Below are 21,585 nucleotides of genomic sequence, written 5' to 3'. Positions count from 1 at the left end.
AAGGAACCCTTAGTCGCCTTTTACGACACCCACAGGTAGAGATGGGGTGGTGCTATTCTAAACCGGCACCACACGGTTTAGGCTATCGGATACACGGATGAGGCTATCACATGAATTCATTTAATGAGGTGCTTAACAACATAAACTTTCAAGCGAAAGTAGAACGATGACGTCGCACAAACTACACTCAAAAATGACATTAATTTTCGTTGTGATGTTTAAAACAAAATTCACCAACAACGAAAGATGTTTTGTAATAAAAAAAAAAACTGCGACTATTTTTTTTCTATTATTCGATAACTAGGGAAGTTTTCATACATTTGTTGTGATTCCTTTTGAGTTTGATAGGAAATTGTTGTTATTTGGTCCTATTGTAGAATTTGGTTTGGTACCTCTGCCCCAGGGACTGAAATTGAAATATAACCTTAAGATTTTATAATTACATCAAGACCATTGATATACAATTGAACCTAATCCACATCCTTGCTAATATTAAAAATAAAAAGTGCGTTCGTTTTTCATACTTTTGCGTAGTTATTGAATGATGTTTCACGAATTTTAATTTTTATCTACTTCATTTTTAGAATTTTTGTTTTCACTTATTCTATTGGTTGGAAGAGATCACTTGTAAGTGAGAAGGCCGCCTTCTGTGTTATATGTTTTGGCATACGTAGTATTATATTTATTTTTGCTATGCTCACAGCACAATAAAGTGTTTAAAATAAATAGAATAAATAAATAAATGATTTGATACTATGAACGTCATTATCTATACTTTTATTTATTTTTGTAATGTATTAGGCAGTATAATCAAAATCATAAAACAAATGAATTATAATACACGCCCATGCATTTCTTGGCTCCCAATTCACTCCAATTATTTCCAATCGTTCGTTCCACGTATACTTCTTATATTGGTTACGTTTCTTAATATGAAAACTGAACTCCAAAATATAGATAGTGTACGGCGCACTTAACTGACCGATAACCGGTCGCTTGAGTCGGTTGCTTCAACGCAACGCCCCAGTAACAATAACCACCTGGGGCGCTGTTAAGCACAGATTGAGAAAACCTGTATTATATTAATAAACAAATAAGTAACTCTAAAAAGGCATTACCAAATAAACGATTAAGAAGTCAAATCTTTTTGATTTCATACTCAAAAGATCTATGCCTGTCTAAGAAATCTTATTGAATAAATGAATGTTTAAGTTCGAGTTTAGATATTTATTAGCGACTTATAGGTGCGAGTAAAACCTTGTGACGCAGGTGGATTGGAAAGCAATAATACAATACCAAATTTGATATCATCATAAATATAGCATACCTTCCTAGTTTCATTTCCCATACAATCCGGAATAGAAATAATGGCTCCTCCGATATTACATGACGGGCTTCTAAAGCTTTTCAGTGGCTATATTGAAACGCGACCCAATTGATTCCAGCTAAAGGAAATTTGAAACTGGCTTAACGTTTGATGCAGTCGGCGTTGTCAGTTGGTTAATTGTTTTCGGAACTGAACTAGGTAATTGCAGCTATTTAATATCGCTCAAAATTACTTGTCTTGCGCGATCGTGTCATTGGCGCTGAGCTGTTTCTGACACTGAATGCGAAAAAGTCGTAATATGTTCTTTATCATTTATTTATTTCATTCTTGAAATAAATAAATGATAAAGGGCTTATCAACTAGATACATAATTTATTGCTAAAAATATATATAATTGTAAGCATTTATGTTACTAAATTATAGGTAGGCACAGTTTCATCAATAATTTTAAATAATAACTTGAACTAAAACAACAAATAGCGAAATTTAATGTTAAGAAATTAAAAATTTGCTCTTTAATGTAGGTTAATTTAGAAAATTAAACATTTGTATTACAATCAGAAGATATAGTATTATATAATTTTAGAATAAGTTGTAAGGGGGAGTTCGAACAATAATATATAGTTATATGCTCTCTGAACAAGCTCAACCAACTAAATAGGGATTGTATTAAATGGCATACAATTATACAACTGTTAAATGACAATTTATTAGTAATGATTACGATATAAGGCTCTATTCTATTAATAATTTAAATGCGAAAGTTTGTCACGATGTATGTGTTTATTATTATTGTTGCTCTTACACGCAAAGACAACTGAACCGATTGCAATGAAATTTCGTACGTAGACAGCTGAACAACTGGAATTGCACGGAAGCCGCCCAGTGACTGCCCCGTTTATTCCATATAAGGAATAACATATAGGCAACTTTTTATCCCGGTATTCTTACGGGATACGGACTTACGCGGGTGAAACCGCCGGGCGCAGCTAGTAATGCATAAATGCTAATAAGCATTTAAATAAGTAATTACATAATAATAAGTAATTTAAACGGTCTTACTAATAAGTAAGACCGTTTAAATATGTAAAATAACTGTCAATTCTTCTTAGAAAAACGGTTAAGCGGATAATAAATTTAATAACAATGTAATTAAAAACAAATTTAAGTATGATACGGCTTAGTGCGTGAGTGAATCTATTGAAATATAGTATCAATTGTAATATTTTTAATAATAATCTAGTACAGATAAATCTATATTTACTAGAATAAAATGAATATGGTTATTACATTGAGCTTAAATTTGTTGCACATTATATTATCAAAATGCAATTAAATCTCTTCTAAAATTGAAACACAATGAATTCATAACTTAGAACTTGTATTGTAGCATACTTCATTTATATTCATATTAAATTTAATCTTTATTATACTAATTAACAACGCACTAAATAAACAGCTCCAGCTAATATAAGTGTTTTTAATGAATACAAACAAAAAACATCGTTAATATTTTGCACTACAAAAGACTTAATTAAAATATCACAGCCCACTCACCCAGAACACAATTTGTATACAATTTTTCTTACACAATCATTGTGTGCGATAATTTTATTTAATTCAAAAATTTCCCGTTTTCCACATGGTTATTAAATTGATTTTTTTATGTTATATAAATAATAAATATCAGTACTAAACTCTATTTATTCTTAATAATTCCACGATAAAGTTCAAGCTTTACTTCTAAATACGTAAAAGTTTGAAATACAATAGCGGGTTTTTAGTAGCCGTAAATACAAATACATATACATATATAAGTAACTAGCTTCAGAATTATTGCAATCACATTAAAATAATTACTATAAAACCTATTGATTCCCGAATCTGAGCTACGAATAATCTAAACTGGCAGATTGTAGCATACCGTAGCCAGTGCTGTCGCACCAGCGTAGCAGGACGGACGCGTATGCTACGTTCGCTACGAAATATTACACGCCTCAAAAACTAACCTTCGCGAACGTAAACGTTACATAAATATATTAACGTGTGACCATTTTACAAAAAAAAAATGTGACGTAACATAAATTTAGATTGGTGCGAACTTTTAGTGAATATATTATTTTATAGCTCAGGTAAAACAATGTGATCGTAAAAGTGCTCCTTTAATGTTGAGGAAACTGTACTTAAAATGTTTATTTCGTTTCATTCGAAAAACGGTAAAGCGTTCCAACCTAATGGTCTGTTAAGTTACAGTCGGCAGATTTTATTCAAAGTGCCTTCGGTATTAAGATTACACTATCTTGTTTATATTGTATTAGATTTATTCGTAATTTAACGTATAGTTTATATATTTTTCATCAACATCTAATTTTGAAGATAGATTTGTTCGTTTAATTGACTTTTTAAAGGTCAAAATTAAGTGGAGTTAATTATATTGTCTTGTCTACCGTGGATTCTAATTACTCGTTAGTTCACGAAGTATCGTTAGTAAAATAGGTCAAAACTATAATATGAGATCTATTCCAATAATTGTTCAAGTTGTGGGGAACGAGAAAAATCTTGAAGGGTGCCTGATAAATTCACAGTACCTATGATCAAAATTAAAGGATTGTAGTAAAGAGACAAAAATATATTGTGAATAATTTGAACTGAATTTTATAAATATGGGGACCCACACGTAGTATGTCCAAACTTTTGAATTATTTGCCTTTTCAACGAAGATAGGTGATTGTTTTTTATCCGCAACTTGCATACTGCGTTCGCGATATAAATAATACGTGGAATTCGATTATTCTGTGGTTTCCGTCACGGTTGCTCTATTAAATACCAGTTTTAGATAAACTGTGCATATATAAATTCATATAAAATGGCGAATTATATTTTAGTTCATATGTAGATATTGAATGGTGTATATAATAATTAAAACATATATTTGTTTACTATTTATTATTTGTAATTTGTGATCACAAAAAAAACTTAAACATAAAAGTTAAGAACCAAGTCGCTTCTTTCGTTGTCTGTCGTGTAGGCTCAAATCTTTAAAGTTACGCAACGGATTGTGATGCGGGTTTTTTTTATTAGATAAAGTGATTCAAGAGGAAGGTTTTACCATGCATCATTCCACCTGTTCATACCTACGTGCTTAGTAATATATATTTATAATAACCTTTTTATTTTAAGCATCTATCACTAACGTTTTCTACTGGTGTATCGTAGAATAAATTAAATCAGTAATAACTCTTATGTATTGTGAATACAATTCAAGTATTTTCGTCACGTCCCACGCCATTTAGTTAGTGTTAACATCTACATCAAAGTAATTCTTTTTTATTATGTTATTCAAACATTATCGCGTATTATTTAATAGCAGGTGGGTATGATACACTCATAGTATAAAACAAAGTTGCATTCTCTGACCCTATGTCCCTTTATGTATGCCTTTATGTGCTGTTTATGCCTTAATGTGCCTTTATGTATGCTGAAATCTTTAAAACTAAGGAACGGATTTTGATGCGGTTTTTTAATATATAGAGTTATTCAAGAGGAAGGTTTATATGTATAATAACATCCATTAGACTACTCCGAATTTCCTCTATATAAAAAAATATATATGTATAACGCTATGGCTAAAAACTAGTTGTTTTATAAATATAATAAATTTATGTTTTCATTTAAATTAAGTTACAAGCTCTAAAATGATTATTTCAATTAGAATACGTGAAATTAAAAGCTTCTATTTTTTGAACATAATCAGATTAACAAAATAATTATTATAACGATGAAATACAATAGACGAGATCCTTCTTTATATACTATTCATTCAAACACTAATTAATGTCGTATACATGAAAATATACATACATATAGTACATAGAATATAGATTTTGTTCATAATTTTCTTTATAGCTCCCAAAGATACCAAGTTTCCCTAGACATTTATATTTCGTTTCAATCCCCGCTTACAAAGTAGCTTGTGCACATTTTAAGGAAACTCCTCTCGACATCCTAAGGATATTTTGCATTTATTTATTTGTTTTTCATATTATCAGTTATATTAACTGAAATTCCTCTGGTATATGAACTAAAACAGTTTATCGGCTTAAACTATTTTGTAGGTATCAATAAATATATCTTCCAGTAATTTCAAAATTATATAACCATTTTGTATCGTTACCTTATCGACTTCATCACCTTTTTTGTTTTTTGCTAACTATAAAATATATAGTTAACACAAAGTGCGAGAGGAATTTTTTTGTTCTTTCATATAATCTATCATGGTTATATGAAAGAACACATAAAATACGCACATTTTTTATTATGATCACAAAATTAAACCGAACGTTATTCTTATCCCATAAACACAATTTAAATTAATCTTCACACACAATAGCATCGTTTAATTTAAAAAATTCACATTTAGTCGTTTTCCTTGTGAAGCACATTATACATTCCCTTTTACAGAGAGGATTTGGTATTCCAATTTTAACACATTCCTTTCAACCTATCGTCGGCTCATAAAAACCTTTACAGATTAACGTACCGTTAAACCTATACCCTAGAGCCATTATACCAGCTAGCGACTCGGTATTAGGTTTTGCATGCAACGTAATATAATTAAGGCACTCCAGGTCAACAAACATTAGTCCAACGTTTTGTAATGCTTTAATAACTTTATTAATAAACTATGGGTAGTTTATTAATAAATAACTATGGCTATTTTATTCTTCTTCCCGGCGCCGTCTGAGTTGACCCGGAGATAAAAACAAAACAATACTACGACCCTCATAAACATGGCTATAGACTGGTGAAATAATATTTTAAATTTGCTCAGTTGATTCAGAGATTACATAACAACGTACCAAATTAAAAATATCATAAAGTACCTCCTATAATATTAATATAGATGAGGACAAAAATTTATAATTTGTCACACATATATGATCAAAAGTATTCAAACGTGACTACTAAAAAACGTGAATAATTTACTTAATATTTGACCTTTCCGGGCTGACATTTTAAAAACCTGACAAGAGAGAGAAATAATTCATGTTACGTTTTCTATTCAGACGATTATTTTTGTTTCATAGTATATACGCGTCGCAATTTACAGTAATTATTGTTTGTTACGGTTTTAATATTCTATGGCACATAAACACACCCTTTGCCTAAACAAGGATTAACTTTAAGCAGAAATTGAATATGCAATTATGCGATGTGTGTATGACCCTTGACCCTCCGTGGTTGAAAGAGCTCTACCAACATAAATAGGTAAATATGAGGCCAACATATAAATAATACAAAAATAAAATTGTGATAAAAAAATAGTGGTGTAAAGTTACCTTATATCTTGACTTAGATTCATGTTAAAGTATATTATAGGATCGAGATAAAGGGGTTATATATAGGAAAAGGATCGAGATAAAGGGGTTATATAAGGTTAAAGATAGGAAAGTTTATAAAAACCTAAGCAGTACCTACTTGATACGCCTACTGATATTTCATAACGTAAATGAAAATATGCACCTCGAATAACTGGTATGTACGGAAATACATACGGATTATTTCAAATTCAAAATAAATTTAGTACTGGTATAACCTACCACGCAAATTGTACGATAATGTGTCTGGTAACTAATTTAAACAAACGCTAAGCAACAGAGCACAAATTGGCCTTTTAATAATCACTTATGACATTGACTTTTAAATAAAAGAGACAATAACATTTTGTTTGTAACCAACATGTTGATTGATAATTTTTGTACGAGAGAAAGTTGATCCTATCGTCAAAACAACGCTATTCACGTAAAATATCGTATCGTTAATCAATTACAAATATGGCCTGGGTATCCCGATGTTGTAGAAAAAATTTCATTTCATAATATTGCCTAGTTATTGTTATCCACTGAGGCGCGAGCAGGCACGCACTTGACCGATATTACGATTGTTTATTTAAAGCAAAGTACGACATCGAGTCTTTCTTTCGAGAAATTCTTTTAAGACACAAACAATTGTATTTCATCCACTGAGTAAAGCGATTTAAAAATTCTGACAGTGGAGTAAAGCAAATATTCTAATGAAATTTAGTTGAGTGAGATTATATTTACTGTAGGTTTCAAAAATGAATTAAAAATGTTATTTCAATTCATTATTTCTTTGAAAAATTCTATACATCTAAACTGATGGTGTCTTAAGCAGCTTATGATCAAAAATTACATTATTTTATTATTTCATAAAAATCGGTCAAAAGGAGTCCATGGAATGAACACTAACGCTGTGACAAAAGAATTTTGTATATATACATAGCAATGTTTAAGTTTAATGATTCAATACAATTTATAACATAGTTTCATCGCTATACAGGTATATATAAAACATATACAATAATGATATTGGAATCTATTTTAAATGTAATATTCAAATGTAATTCTCGAGAGTTAATCAGCCTTCGTTTATGGATCATTTATTTATCATCGTTACAAATGATATTGAATGTTAAATGAAAATGTGTTCATCATAACGCCATGTTTATTATTGCTTCACTCATAATCCAATATTGAAACATTGAATCAACATATATGAATGACTAATGAACTTCGAAATTAACCTCTATGTCACCTTAAATAAAACTCATTTTGCATTCAAAGTAATTTAACTCGAGCTTATTCAATTAGGGTCGACATTATTACGAGGATTTCGAGCAAGGTCAATTTGATTTCTTTCTCCCGAAATCTTAAGCAATCTTCTTTAATCTTTATATTAAATTTAGTATGCGGTTGGGAAGTTTCTTGAGTCCTTATTATTGTATGGCGCTGGTTTTGGCGAAGTTATACAATGCTAGTACTCGTAGTTATTGTTAAGGATTCGCTAAAATTTCTGAACCCCTCCGTAGTATAAACGTAAAGTTTCGTGAATTAAATTATTATTTTAACATACATTGTTTGTTGGTTGGCTATGTTGGCTACAACCTTAAAGTAAAATACAAATATTGAAATATTGACATATCTTATTCGAAAAATTAAAATTAATATACTGTGGTGATGATTCCTTTAAACATTCATAGTTTTATGTACTTAAGATCTCTTTACAAAACGGTTTTATATATGCGAATAAGAAAACATTAAATAGGGTTATTAATAGTATATTTAAATAGTATAGTGTAATAGTACAGCAGTATATAGCAGTGGTTAAAACATCTGCCAACCCGCACTTGACCAGCGTGGTAGATTATGGCCTAAAATAGGAGGCCTGTGTCCCAGCAGTGGGAATGTAATATATAGGCTGATGATGATAATGATAAATAGTACACTAAAATATTTTTTAAAGCATGACACATATGCATTTTTCCATTATTTGTCCTAGTTTTATATCTAACAGATTTCAAAATCTTCGTAATTAACAAAAATTAAATTCACAATGAAGAACATAAAAACGTAATATAACGTGAATGAAGCGAAAAAACAATATCGATTTGTATAGATAAAAAGCAATGAAGAATAATAGAAACAAAATGATATATTTAAGACCTGTTAGTCTGTTCTTTATGACCTGAATACAACATTATTTACCTTGCTTTATTATATTATGTATATAATGCATAATATAAATACAATATACAATTCCTCAATTTAAAAACTTTGAAGTATATATAGAAAAAATAATTGTTTGGAAACATACTATTTTACAGACACTGCAATTTTTTATAATATTATTTTGATTTAGTACCCTTACATCTTAGATTAAAAACGTTACTGAAGCTAAAATCTCAGCAATAAGCGCTTCCACAAAATAAATAAGTTATCACAGATGAACGATGTACATATACATACACTCAAAATCTATAACTTTACCTCTGGCACAGTGAAAGGAAAATAATGAACCCGAGCTAAAACCTCATTATCGAGCGCTTGTATAACAAAATATGGCCTCTTTCCTTCCCACATAACCATTGAATGCATTGTCCTTTGTTTGACGTTCTTCAATAGGCTTCTTTACTAGGTATTATCTGGTTGAACAGCTAGTGGTCCCGTTTGTTTGAACAAAATACCCATTTGCGTAGTACTAAGCCAGCGATAGTCACATAACATCGGAACTAGTCGTTATCTTGGTAAATAATATTGTATGTAGCATGGTCGGGTCGTCGTAATGCAAATGTTTGAACGACTTGGATTGTTTTATGTTTTTTGTTTATTTAATACTGGAAGTTGAGGGAACAAATAAATGTGGGTTTAACTTTTATTTCTATCTCTTTGTTAAGGTTTCCGATTTGCTATGTTTAAGGTGTAATGTGTGTGTGTGTCTAATTATACAAACGTTTATAATGATTTTAAACGTAGTAATTAAAACGATAAAGAATTTTTCAATCGTATAAGTTTTGTTTTAAGTGTCACATGACATTCTTAAAAACCAAGTCAAATAAAACTACTATTAACATTATTATGAAAAAAAAAACATTTCTAAAAATCGACCCCGAACCAATCTATTTGTACGCAAATATTTCATTCGGTAAAATAACTTTCATAACAAAATGAATGTGAGAATCCTAAAAGCTTTTGCGCCCGCAATTTGTATTTTAAACTGCGCTACAAAAATACATAGAAAAGTTGCAAACACACTGTATAAACATATGAAATAGAACACCTCCGAATATATTCATTGCTAGTAGGAATCTGGGATGGAAAAAAGAATTGCTTCTGTCACTCAGTATTACATTTGCATTGATCAATCCCAACTCGTCCTTAGAATATACATGGTGTTCTGAATAGTTCGGAATACGAAATCTGACGCAGCAGATCGGCTCGACAGATAAGAAGGTAAATGATTGCCGATGTTGACCGTAACGATCTTTAGAATTCGCCCGTATGTGCGAATCAGCCGATGTAGCGTTCCTTTTATTCAGTATTATTTGTGTATAAGTATATGCTGGATGTGTTTTAGTATATTCATGATTAGTTGTAGTAAATATTAGTGGATTTATGTTCTATTTACGACATTCGAACTATGTAGTAAACCTCTTCCTGCAACATAACTTTAGATATACTACTATTGTTCAATTGTTTTTCAAAGTATTATTTAATTTTTGTTATTGAATTTCCACGTTTTCTTAGCTTCACCTGTATGTTCCTATGTAACAGACTCGTTTATACTCGATTTTGACTAATTTTAAAGGGACAGATTTAATTCATACTTTGTAACATACAATATCAAGGATCAATGACAACACAATAATAACAATAACTTCATCGTATTAAACTGATAAGGTCCATATAAAGTAGTTTCCTTACGTATATCTGTATAAGAGTAAATGAAAAAAATTATCAAACGTTATCATTAAAATGTGTTTTAGTTTATTTTAACAATATTTAATGAAATTACACTATTAATAGTTTGTTGCAAATATTAAAATTACCATCGTGCTTTCTCCTTCGAATTTACGCTTTTAAGCTGATTACTTGTGATAAATGCATGAACCAATCTCTTGCAACTAACAAAGAAAAATAAACAGCGCTATTTCGAGTTTACGTTATATTTGTGTGCTACAATTTAAAAAGCGCTGTCGGAATTCGAAAGAACAACGCTTGAACGAGCGTTCTGTTTTCTTAACAATAGCTATCCTAGAGCTGTGTTAAACAATACGTCATCATTCATCTTAATGTGAAGAGAAAATGAGCCAGCCGCGCTTCGTAAAAACTAAGGGTGTACACAGTACAGCATGGTAGCTGCAAAAACGCTACGAAATTTCGTCCCATATGTTCATTTTAGTCGGGTTTATTAAACGAATACTACATATACATATAGTTCTTTGAGATATATCTTAAGTAAGAACCGGGATTTTTCTTATATTTTTACTATAAAGCAAGTCTTACCCTTGTGTATTTGTTGAATTATTTAATGTAGATTAAATATATACCTAAATATATTACATTATTTAAGATACATTATGTAAAACTATCCATTGATTCTCTCACAATAACAACGAAACTTATTAAGTGTTCAAGGGGTCTTTATTGATTGTTTACATTCTGTACTAACTTTTAATTATTGTAACATTAATTCAATTACAAACTGCGGATAACGTAAACACAGTTATCTTGTACTAAGCAAGTTTCGAGAACAAACTTGAAAGATTAAAGTCGAGTAAATTCCTAATGGAGGTTATTGGTGCTTATATAAATAAACACATAATGCTTAATTTATCAACAGCATTTGTACATTCATTTAAATTAATTCAAAAAATAATAGCAAACACGATAGCTAACAAATAAAACTCGTAAAATTAGTCAATTTTCAGTTTATTTCAGCATAAACGTGGATAATTATATAAAATCGCAATAACAGAACAATATTATTATTAATTAATATAGTTTCGTAACGATACAAGTAAGAAAAACATATATAATATAAATTTTGTAGGAATTCCTATGAAAGTTGGACTTTGATACAAATTGGGTCAGGCTTGAGGTTTTTATATGGCTCTTCTTTTAAGAACATTATATTATACTATTCAGTATAGTTATAACCGTTCCAGTTCTTATAAAAAAACAATACAACAAAATACAGACGCAAAAGTTTGTAAGAATGTATGAATGTATATTTGTTCCTTTTTTACGCGAAGACCACTAAACAGATTTTGATGATACTTAGCAGTCATGCCCTTCATGTATTAGAATAATACATAAACTATAAAAATACTTCCTTTTGCCCAAGAGCACGCCTGCAGGTGGAACCGCGCGGTACAGATAGAAAACTATACACTCTTTATAATGTTTAAAACATCCATTATCTTTATAGAAAAGACTCCTAGATTTTTCCAGAATATATATGTTGTAATTCTTCTCCCACGTAAGTGTATCAGGAATGTTCTTCATTAAACTGATAAATATTGTTTATGTAACGTTCTTTAAACTCCATGTTTCGTTAATAAATTTCATTAACGTAAATTTTGCTTCTTGCAAAATATTATACTACGAAATCAAATGGAAATTTCTGTTAAGGACCGAAATATCTCATATATTTCATTGAGAGATTTACGAATACCCACCATATCTATGTATCATAGACATTGATATTCCAAACTGATGTAATAAGCTTATTCATAGCATTCCACTTCGTTAGTAATATTGGACTCTCAAAGGGCCGGGTTCCTTGTCAAAGAGATGTAAGACATCGTCCAAGCAATACATACTAATGATCACGGGTCTGTCTGTTTCGTTATGTAAGACGCTACTGGGTCTTTGACTTCAGTGGGTATATTTAGTATAAAAAAAAATATTAAAAAGAAATCTTATCTTCATCTTATCTTCATCACTTCACTAATATTATAAAGGAAGAAGGAGGAAGAATTTGTATTTTTATTTGTTTGTTTGTAATGGATAAACTAAAAAACTACTGGATTTTCAAAATTCTTTCACGATTAAATAGCTACAACTTGAATGAGTGACATAGGCTATATATGTACTATGGGCGAAGCTGGGGCCAATAGCTAGTAACAAATATGTGAGACACCTATTAATATAATAATTATAAACATTTTATCGTGTATTTGAATGGTGTAAAATAGTTTTGATAATCGCTCTTGGTTTAAATATAGCCTGCTACAGTGCGGCATCGTTCCTAGAAATATGAATGAGTAACCGGGAAATACATGTCTACAGTCTAGGCCTCCTATTGCTTTATTATTAACTGTTTAATTTTCTGCAGTCACATCGATTTTAATATGAATCTATTCTTGTATAAATGCTTATAATATAATCAATGTTTTCAACCAAAAACTTATCTTATGACGTTTTAAGAATGTTCTGGAAACTTTATAAAAAATTACCTAAAATTAATTCTGACACTTTCCCGTTATTATATCGGTATCAATCCTAAGACAGTTATGCTCAAACTAGCGAAATGTTGAAGGTCTTACAGGTCAGTTAATCGCATATATGAATTTTTACAAGCCGTAATTGCAAAAATATGTATACAAAACATTATGTTTTAAAAACATTCTGTTTCTCACATTTTTTGTAGGTGTAAGACTGAGTTTTCTAAGGAAAAACTTTACTAGATGAAAAAGCGCCATTATGAATTAAAAGTCATCGCTTTCAAGCAATCCATTACGTATTGAACGTTAAGAACATATTTGAAAAATCATTTCCTCTTTCCGTGATTAACGTTTGATCATAATACGACAAATGCTTCCAGAATGTACTACTGGTTCTAATGAAGAGAATCCCTATTATTTACATTTTTTAAATGATTATAATTCACTATCCCTAATTCATTTCAATCACGGATTGATTTTCTAATAATAACACTCAATTAGTAAACTTCAACTCAAATGGTAAAATAAAATTGAAAAACATAGAACATTTGTTTTTGTTTCGAATCACCACACACAAAAAAATATTATTGTAATCATCTTAAAAACAATCACAAATAAGAATACAATATTTTAATATCACCAAAGGCGACCCAGCGAACATAATGCTTATCAGAGCGCCACGATACAGAAATGTCTATTGTATTTCACTGCAATTTTCCTCTTATGTAGTAGATATACGTTATCGTGTTGCATACAGTACAATACTTCGGCGTCAAGTGTCACCCCCTTCCTCCTTGCCGCTTGCGTTACTTCCGTTTGCAAGCGTGTTTTAACCTTCACCTGTATAACATATTTATAAGCCGCTAGCTCTCTGCTTGCGGTTCGTGAGTGGTCAAAACATAAAACTCTCTGGGGTTTTTGCCCGCGTGAGATTTTCGAGATAAAAACTATCCTACGTTCTTATTTGGGTATGAAACTATATCTGTAGCAAATTTCGTCGTTATCAATTAAGTGATTTAGGCGTGAAGACGAGATGGACTTATTATATTGATAATAATTTAAGCAGGGATTGAGTTTTATAAATGATTTATTATTGATATGATATATTTAGTATTTATATTTATTCACGTCACGTAGGATTTTGTGAAAATTTTGATTTTACCACTAAAGAGTGCGAGTGAAGTCATGTCCCCTAGTGGGGTTTGGGGCAGATGATTTACATCTGTTTCACTGATCGGTTTTCTTTTATGGGCAAGAAGGTGATCAGTTTTCTGTGTCCCGCCACACCGTGTTTTAATTTTGTGAGTTTCCACCGAGAATCGTACTCAGAACCCCTCGGTTCTACGCACACGCGTTTAGCACTGTACCGAGGGGGCGGTCCTAATATGATTAAAGAGTGCATACAACGAAAACTTTTATGTCATAAACGATTTTGCCCAATAAATTAAGCAAAGTGAATGTGTATGCAAGTCTCTGTATTAGTTTGGTAGTTTAAATTTATTTGAATAAACAGCGTTTCCTTAATTATGACATATGTGTAAATTATGTCTAATTCATTTCTAAGACGCTTTTATATTAATGTTACGTACATTTTCGTGACAGAAAACCTCCCTATTGTTGAAATAAAACTGCTAATTTTCGCTATTACAAACATCACATAACATTTAATATGAGACTGAAAAGGGAAAAAGGATTGCAACTCTTCAAAGCATTGCGTGACGTGTGTTTAAACTTTCGTTAGTTCGCGTTTGGTACATACTTTCCACATGCAAGCTGGCGCATTCATACCACTTCTGATTTATATCGCGTTCGAGATTGAAATAGTTTTAGCATTCCATCCCGCTATAATAACGATTATGAAAGTTTATATTAACTAGAATGTATATATTATTAGCTTTATCTTCAGGGAAAATGAGAGAAAACTTGTAGATCGATTCTTTGACATTTCGTTAAAAAGTAGGGACAAACCTCAATGCATTAAGTTACACCATGAGAGTAATTGAACAAACATGATATACGTAATAGAAGCCTTTTTAATTTTCACCTTATCATATTGCGTAAGAGGCGTATTAATCAATCAACTTCCCCAAAAGCACCCAACATTGAACGAGCAACTCGATATTTAATATAATAATTCTAATTAAAATTCCGTACAGTGAATGCATGTGCGTGTGTGTATAAGACTTGCGAAGTGTGCGTGAGTGGTAAATAATGTGGAATAGATGATAAGTGGTGAGGAAGATGGCGATGGTTATATCTCACACTACTAAGGCGGCGATCGGTGGCTTCCTGGCTCTGATGATACTGGGCGCGGTGCTGGTGGTCGGAGCGGCGTTAGGATGGTTCGACCCGAAGAGGGAAGATGAAGACACGCCTGCGAAGATCAGCGCACGGCTGCAAGGAAGGACGTCGTTTGTCACCCATAGAGCTGTAAGTTAAATTTCGTTTAGATACATTTAAGGTAATCTTATAAAAGGAACAAAATACACAGCCTATACAACATAAATATATATAGCATAAAATGTTCTCATAAATATTAATAATTTATAAATATGCGTCTCGGGACGCCCGACAAAGTGATATCTTAAACTAATCTGAACTTGTGCGTAACAGAAAGGAAAGCCTGACAAACTTGTACTGTAACGCGTTACGTAACGATACGGTTTATCCTCTCATAAAAAGTTACACGTCAATAAACTAAAAATCATTTAATGCTATGTATAAAGATAGATCTTTATTTTACGGTAATTGTTCCTTCTTTAAAAAAATCTCTATTTTAAATTCCTATTTTCCTGTTGAATAATTCAGAATTATTCACATTGTAAAGAAACAAATTAGTATAAAGTTACAGCATTCAAAAAGATAAATATAAACTTGACCCAAATCGAGGGCAAGGGTTAACCCCTTTGCATAAAATAATCGACGTCATTAACAACAGACAAATTATATAGTAACATTATAAAAAGTATCTTCTTCTCTTTAGTCTTATGTGAGTATTTTATTTACATTCAGACATAAAATACTGCTTAAAAATTTCAACTAAAGAGCAAACTAACGGACCGCGACCTCGCTCGTTGTAAAATGTTGCTCAAAACGTATGGAAATACAATATTATAATGAACATGGTAACAAACTCATTTTATTTAAGTATATCTATATAATGTAACTAAATTGTAAATAGCTGCCTATTAAAAATAACACTGATTTTTTATGGAACGCGTTATATTATTCAATTATTTTGATAGTTTCGTGCTTTGATACATTGGACTTTCGGTGCAATTTGCAAGCATTAGTAGGCATTCTGATTGCAATACAGATAAAGCGTAACAAGGCCACAGTAGGCTGTGTATGACCTGAAAACAAATTCTACTTAAGTACGAGTCTACGGTCGGCTCTAGGGTTGCTAATGCTGCGTTATTAAACACTAGCTTCTTTTGCTCGGTTCAAATCAAACGATTATTTATACAATTCGACCTCTTCTAGAAGCACTTTTAAATCGTCATAACATAGTTTTTCCATTTGCTACCATTGAAGTTTTTTAGTCATAATCGCTAAGCTAGTAGTGGTGGTAAGGCGCACATTAGCATTTGCGGAGACCACACGCCTCTGCTAATTGATTGCCGACATAAACTTAAAACGACTACATTACATACACATTTTTTGGCTTTACATGTTTGTGATTACCAATGTTAAAGAGGGGTTGAGTTTGAGATTGATTTATGTCATACGTGGGCAACTGAACTAGTGGTTCGCCTGATGGTCAGCGATCACGACCGCCCACTAACATTCTCAGAGTTAGTGTCTCTACGAATGCATTACCCGCTTTTAATGGAAAAGAGATAAGGGAAGGATTGAGTTTAATCTTATGTCTTTTTTTTATCTTATTTTATTTATGTATAAAATAATATCGAATCGAAAAGAATATTTCATTCATTAACTAATCGAAGTGTAGAAAAATGAAGTCCCGTGTTTCTTGTGGGGTATGGGGCAGATGACATACATGTGTTTCACTGATCGATTTTCTATATGGGCAGATAGACTATATGCACAGAAGGCTGATCTTTAATATCAACCTTCTGTGTCCTGCCAGCACAAAACATTTTTTTTGTCCCCCCGAGAATTGAACCCAGAGCCCACGGTTATATGCTCACGCGTTAACAAAGCTGTTTACTGGTTAAGCTGGTCGAAATTCGATTAATCAGAATAAATCAAAATTTAGGGCTGAAATAAAAAATAACTACACAAGTCTTAAACCTTTTATAACAAAATATTGTAAATCGCAAATGAAGCGAAAAGCCTTTAATGAAAATTTATGTTAAATTAATATTTTCAGCGTCCCTTGATTTTTGTGGGGCCGTAAAGATAAGTATCTATGGTAAGCTTTTAAGCAATGTAGCAATTACGTCAACTGTATATTTTTGAATTTTAAACACTTACGGTATAAAACTCAACTTATTTTTATACTTTTTAATACAAAAAAACTGTTACATTTGCGTTTTCGTTCCCCACATTTTTAAATGAATAACGTTGTAAAATGTAAAAAAGTTTCATCACGCATAAATTATTTTATTATATACGTGCCTTAACAAACATTTTAACTGAAAATAAGAATTAATTAAAAATTATTTATAAATGAACATGATTTTTTTGACACAGTAACCTACTTTCGAACAATGAAACTTCACATTCACACACGTCAGTATATTTGTTGCAGAGTAGAATGTTGTGTCTATATTTTTTTAACATTTATCTCGAAATTTCCATGAAACGTTCTTTGATTATGAATAGATAATTAGGGGAGTTAATGTTCTAACATGCTTATTTACAACCAGAGCCCTCTTGAATTTTATAATTATTATGAATATAAACAAATGGGTTTACAATCGAACTATTATTAAATGCGAAAGTGTGTACGTTTGTCTTTCTTTAGCGTTGCAACGCAAAACGTGATTTTTATGTCTGGAGATAGTCAGGAGGGAGGTTATAGACAAAGCCCAGAGGCTACTTTTTACGTCATCTTGGTCGACATCGTTTTTTATTCATCGTTAAGAAATATGCAATATTAGCTGCGCCCCGCGGTTTCATCCGCGTAAGTCCGTATCCCGTAGGAATATCGGTATGAGTTGCCTATATGTTATTCCAGTTATCTAGCTGTCTACGTACCAAGTTTTTTTGCAATCGGTTCAGGAGTTTTTGCGTGAAAGAGTAACCAAAATACACACATCCTTACAAACTTTCGCATTTATAATGTTAACTAGGATAGGACTTTTTAAATTATTATCATAGATCCATACTAATATTATAAATGCGAAAATATTCTGTCCGTCTTGTTAAATCGGAATTTGGTACATATGATTTGAAACTCGCTAAACAAACTATATTTTTAGGAAGGAAATCCCACGAGACCCGGAGGCAAAACCTTGGAATTGTCTATATTTGTCTCTGACTAGACGCTGCTGTATGAAGCAAATTAAAGTATGACGATGTAATAACGTTTTCGCGAACAAATGACTCAATTTTATATACACATTAAGTAATGCTGAGTTATATAAAATAAATTTTTGTTTCGTGTGAGTTAACAACATGGCTGTCATGTTGTTCCAACATTGACTTTACCACAGTCAATAGAAGCGCGTCGACGTCGGCTATTAACATAGTTTCACGAAAGAAACGTAAGTATGCATAAATTATAACAAGGTATCAGTATGATGAATGATTTCTATGTAACAATGTTCGTGACTGGAATCGTTAGCGTTTAGGATTCTTAGGCGGCCCACGTCGTGACGTCATTATCCCAAATGTGAGATTTCTGTTTAATGTTGCTACGAAATAAGTTGTTACTGATTTGTTTCAAATACAAAATACATTATTTAAACTCTTTATCGTGGTCGTAAAAAACTTATTGTGTAATAAATATCAATGTTTAAGTTTCTTTTATTCAGCATATAACATACTTCAGAAAGTTCGTATATGCCAATTTCGTATTCTCTTTCACGAAAAAGTTAATTTATTTGCCTTAATTTGGTTATCATTGATTGTACGCAGAAGGAACTAATTGTAAAGATTGTGTTTTGTTAATAATATGTATAATATATCGATATGGGCGGATACAAATAATGCGCTACAGTCGCTCAGGAGCCATCAAAGTTAATGCAATCGAGTTCTTAACAAGGTTCGCCGAAAAGGCAAATCTTCAAGGTAAGGATAATGTTATTCAGGGAAAACTGGGACGTGTGTGTTTGGTTAAATCTTACGTGTTATTCTAAAATGTTAAAGAGCATTGACGGATATGAATACGCTCCTTCGATGTATTTGTTTGGTTAAATATTGTTATTGGGATTGTTTTTTATAAACTTGAAGTAACATTGCGTGTGGGTTACACGTTATCTGCAGTACGATGCCTGAGCAGTTTATTTGAAGTGATATGTTTGATGCTTCGGTGACTAAGCTTCATTTTATACATGAAGTTGTTGAAAACAAGTCGAACTCATTTTAATTAATTACGTAATTAAATTCGTTTATGTAATTTTAAATGTATTGATTATAACTACTGATTAAGCGCATAAGTGCATTATTTATAGATTTAGATCCCTTAATATTCATAGAAATATTCAAATTTGATTGATATTAACCAAATAAAAAATGCGATTGTAAGTTAAATATTTCTGAAACAATGAAGTATAAACCCACCAATATAAAATAATTACAGCCCTTTGTTACTTTAGTTCCGGAATGGATGAAAAAGTATGAGCGTCTACATTGCCCACTTTTATAAATAGTTTAATTTCCGGAGGCTTAATAAAGTAAAAATAGGGTTCTTGGAAAAGTCTCTGATAAGTAAGTTGTTGAAAAAAATAGTTAAATATACAGACTAACCTAAAACCTTAACCTAAAAAAGAAGATCATTTTTTTTTTTTTTTATCACAAGTATTTTTTTGTTTCAAATGTTATATAACAATTGCTGAAATAATCAAGATATAATAATCCGGAATATCAAACCGGAAAAATCATGTATTGAAATGCTCTAGGATTAACGAAATGTGGATTTTTAGCGAGGTAACAATAGTACCTTCCTTCTATTCTTTCCAAATTTCTCATTTATAAAGAACTAGCTGCGCCCCGGTTTTGCCTATGTGCTATCCTAGTTGTCCAGCTGTCTACATACCAAATATGCATAACAAATTGCAATCGGTTCAGTAGTTTTTGCGTGAAAGAGTAACAAACACACACACATCCTTACCAACTTTCGCCTTTATAATATTAGTAGGATTTCAATGCTATAAAACTAAACATTGAATTTAACAATATTTCCTATTGATTTATTACCGACAGGTATAATTAGTCGAGGGGTGATACAGTATACCTACATATTGATTTCTGTTTGCCATTCATTAACAAATCGACACTTACGTAACAGTTGTGACTTTTACGACTTTAAATCAATTTTTTACGAAACTTGGTAGCTTGGTAGCTTAGTATTATGGTAGCGTTACTTGATATAAGTAAGTGTAAAAATAACGTAAGATTCCTATGACTATTAAATTTAAGTGAAATTACTTTGAGTATATGTACTTTCACGAAAAAAAGTTGGCCCGTATTATAATACTTTTTTTCATGTTACCAACCTATGGCTCGGTATTATACAAAAATATTGGCTCGCTGGCCTTACTATAGACATTTACCCACGTCAAGTATTAAATAGATTCAGAGTGTTTGTAACTAATGATCTCTTGACCTGTGATCATCAATAACGTTGGTGACAGTTGGAGCCGAAGTTTAGAAAATAGACGAGGTAAAACTATGATAGCCTTTAATGGATTTTGTATGACATTGGAAACGCCTATTTCCACATTTGTTTTAGGTAATTCTCTTTATATTACTACTACTACTTGGAAAGGGGTGAAATCTACAGTAATTATAAGTAAACGTTTATTTAGATTTATACTTATTTATTTTGTACAATAGAGAATTCGATGATGATATTTTAACTTTCGATCGTAACGATTGTAACAAATACTGAATGTATGAATTCAGCCCGAAAACACAATATTGAAATACGTTTAGACTGGCCTTTAGAGAATATTTCCTCTCAAAAATACACACAACAATATATTCGATAAAGCTGGACTATTCAGCCCACATTCGCTTCATATTCTAGAAAAGTTTTTGCCTTTAAACAGAATCGGTCGAAAGACATTCGAACTCGGATTGTTTCAATACCCTAGCATGGAAGCGGGCGTATGAATTATTTATATTTATATCTGAGTTTCGAGTTAGGCGTGACTTGCTTTTAGTAAATATTTACGAATATTGCGTGTCTCTTTTCATTAATCTTGTGTCAGCGTTGAAATGTAATGGAAGGAATTATGAAGAAACACGTGGGTTGGCTTGTTTAATTACGCTTTTCTTTTACACGTTTAAGTCTCCTTCTATGTAGGCTTTACCCACCATG

The 21,585-nt window shown here is 31.4% G+C and overlaps 1 protein-coding gene across 1 annotated transcript in view; it reads left to right on the top strand.

Annotated features, from left to right (window-relative positions):
- Window positions 1-3,278: 3,278 nt before the first annotated feature.
- Window positions 3,279-21,585, top strand: part of LOC119828351 (collagen alpha-1(III) chain) — a 46,853-nt gene continuing 28,546 nt past the window's right edge. The window contains exons 1-2 of the mRNA XM_038350478.1: window positions 3,279-3,459; window positions 15,290-15,563. Coding sequence (XP_038206406.1) covers window positions 15,375-15,563 — 189 coding nt within the window. The 5' untranslated portion in view covers window positions 3,279-3,459; window positions 15,290-15,374. The remainder of the gene's footprint in view (window positions 3,460-15,289; window positions 15,564-21,585) is intronic.

The sequence above is a fragment of the Zerene cesonia genome, chromosome 7 (assembly GCF_012273895.1).
Source record: "Zerene cesonia ecotype Mississippi chromosome 7, Zerene_cesonia_1.1, whole genome shotgun sequence".
Classification (NCBI taxonomy): domain Eukaryota; kingdom Metazoa; phylum Arthropoda; class Insecta; order Lepidoptera; family Pieridae; genus Zerene; species Zerene cesonia.
This window is presented reverse-complemented; position numbering and strand designations above follow the sequence as displayed.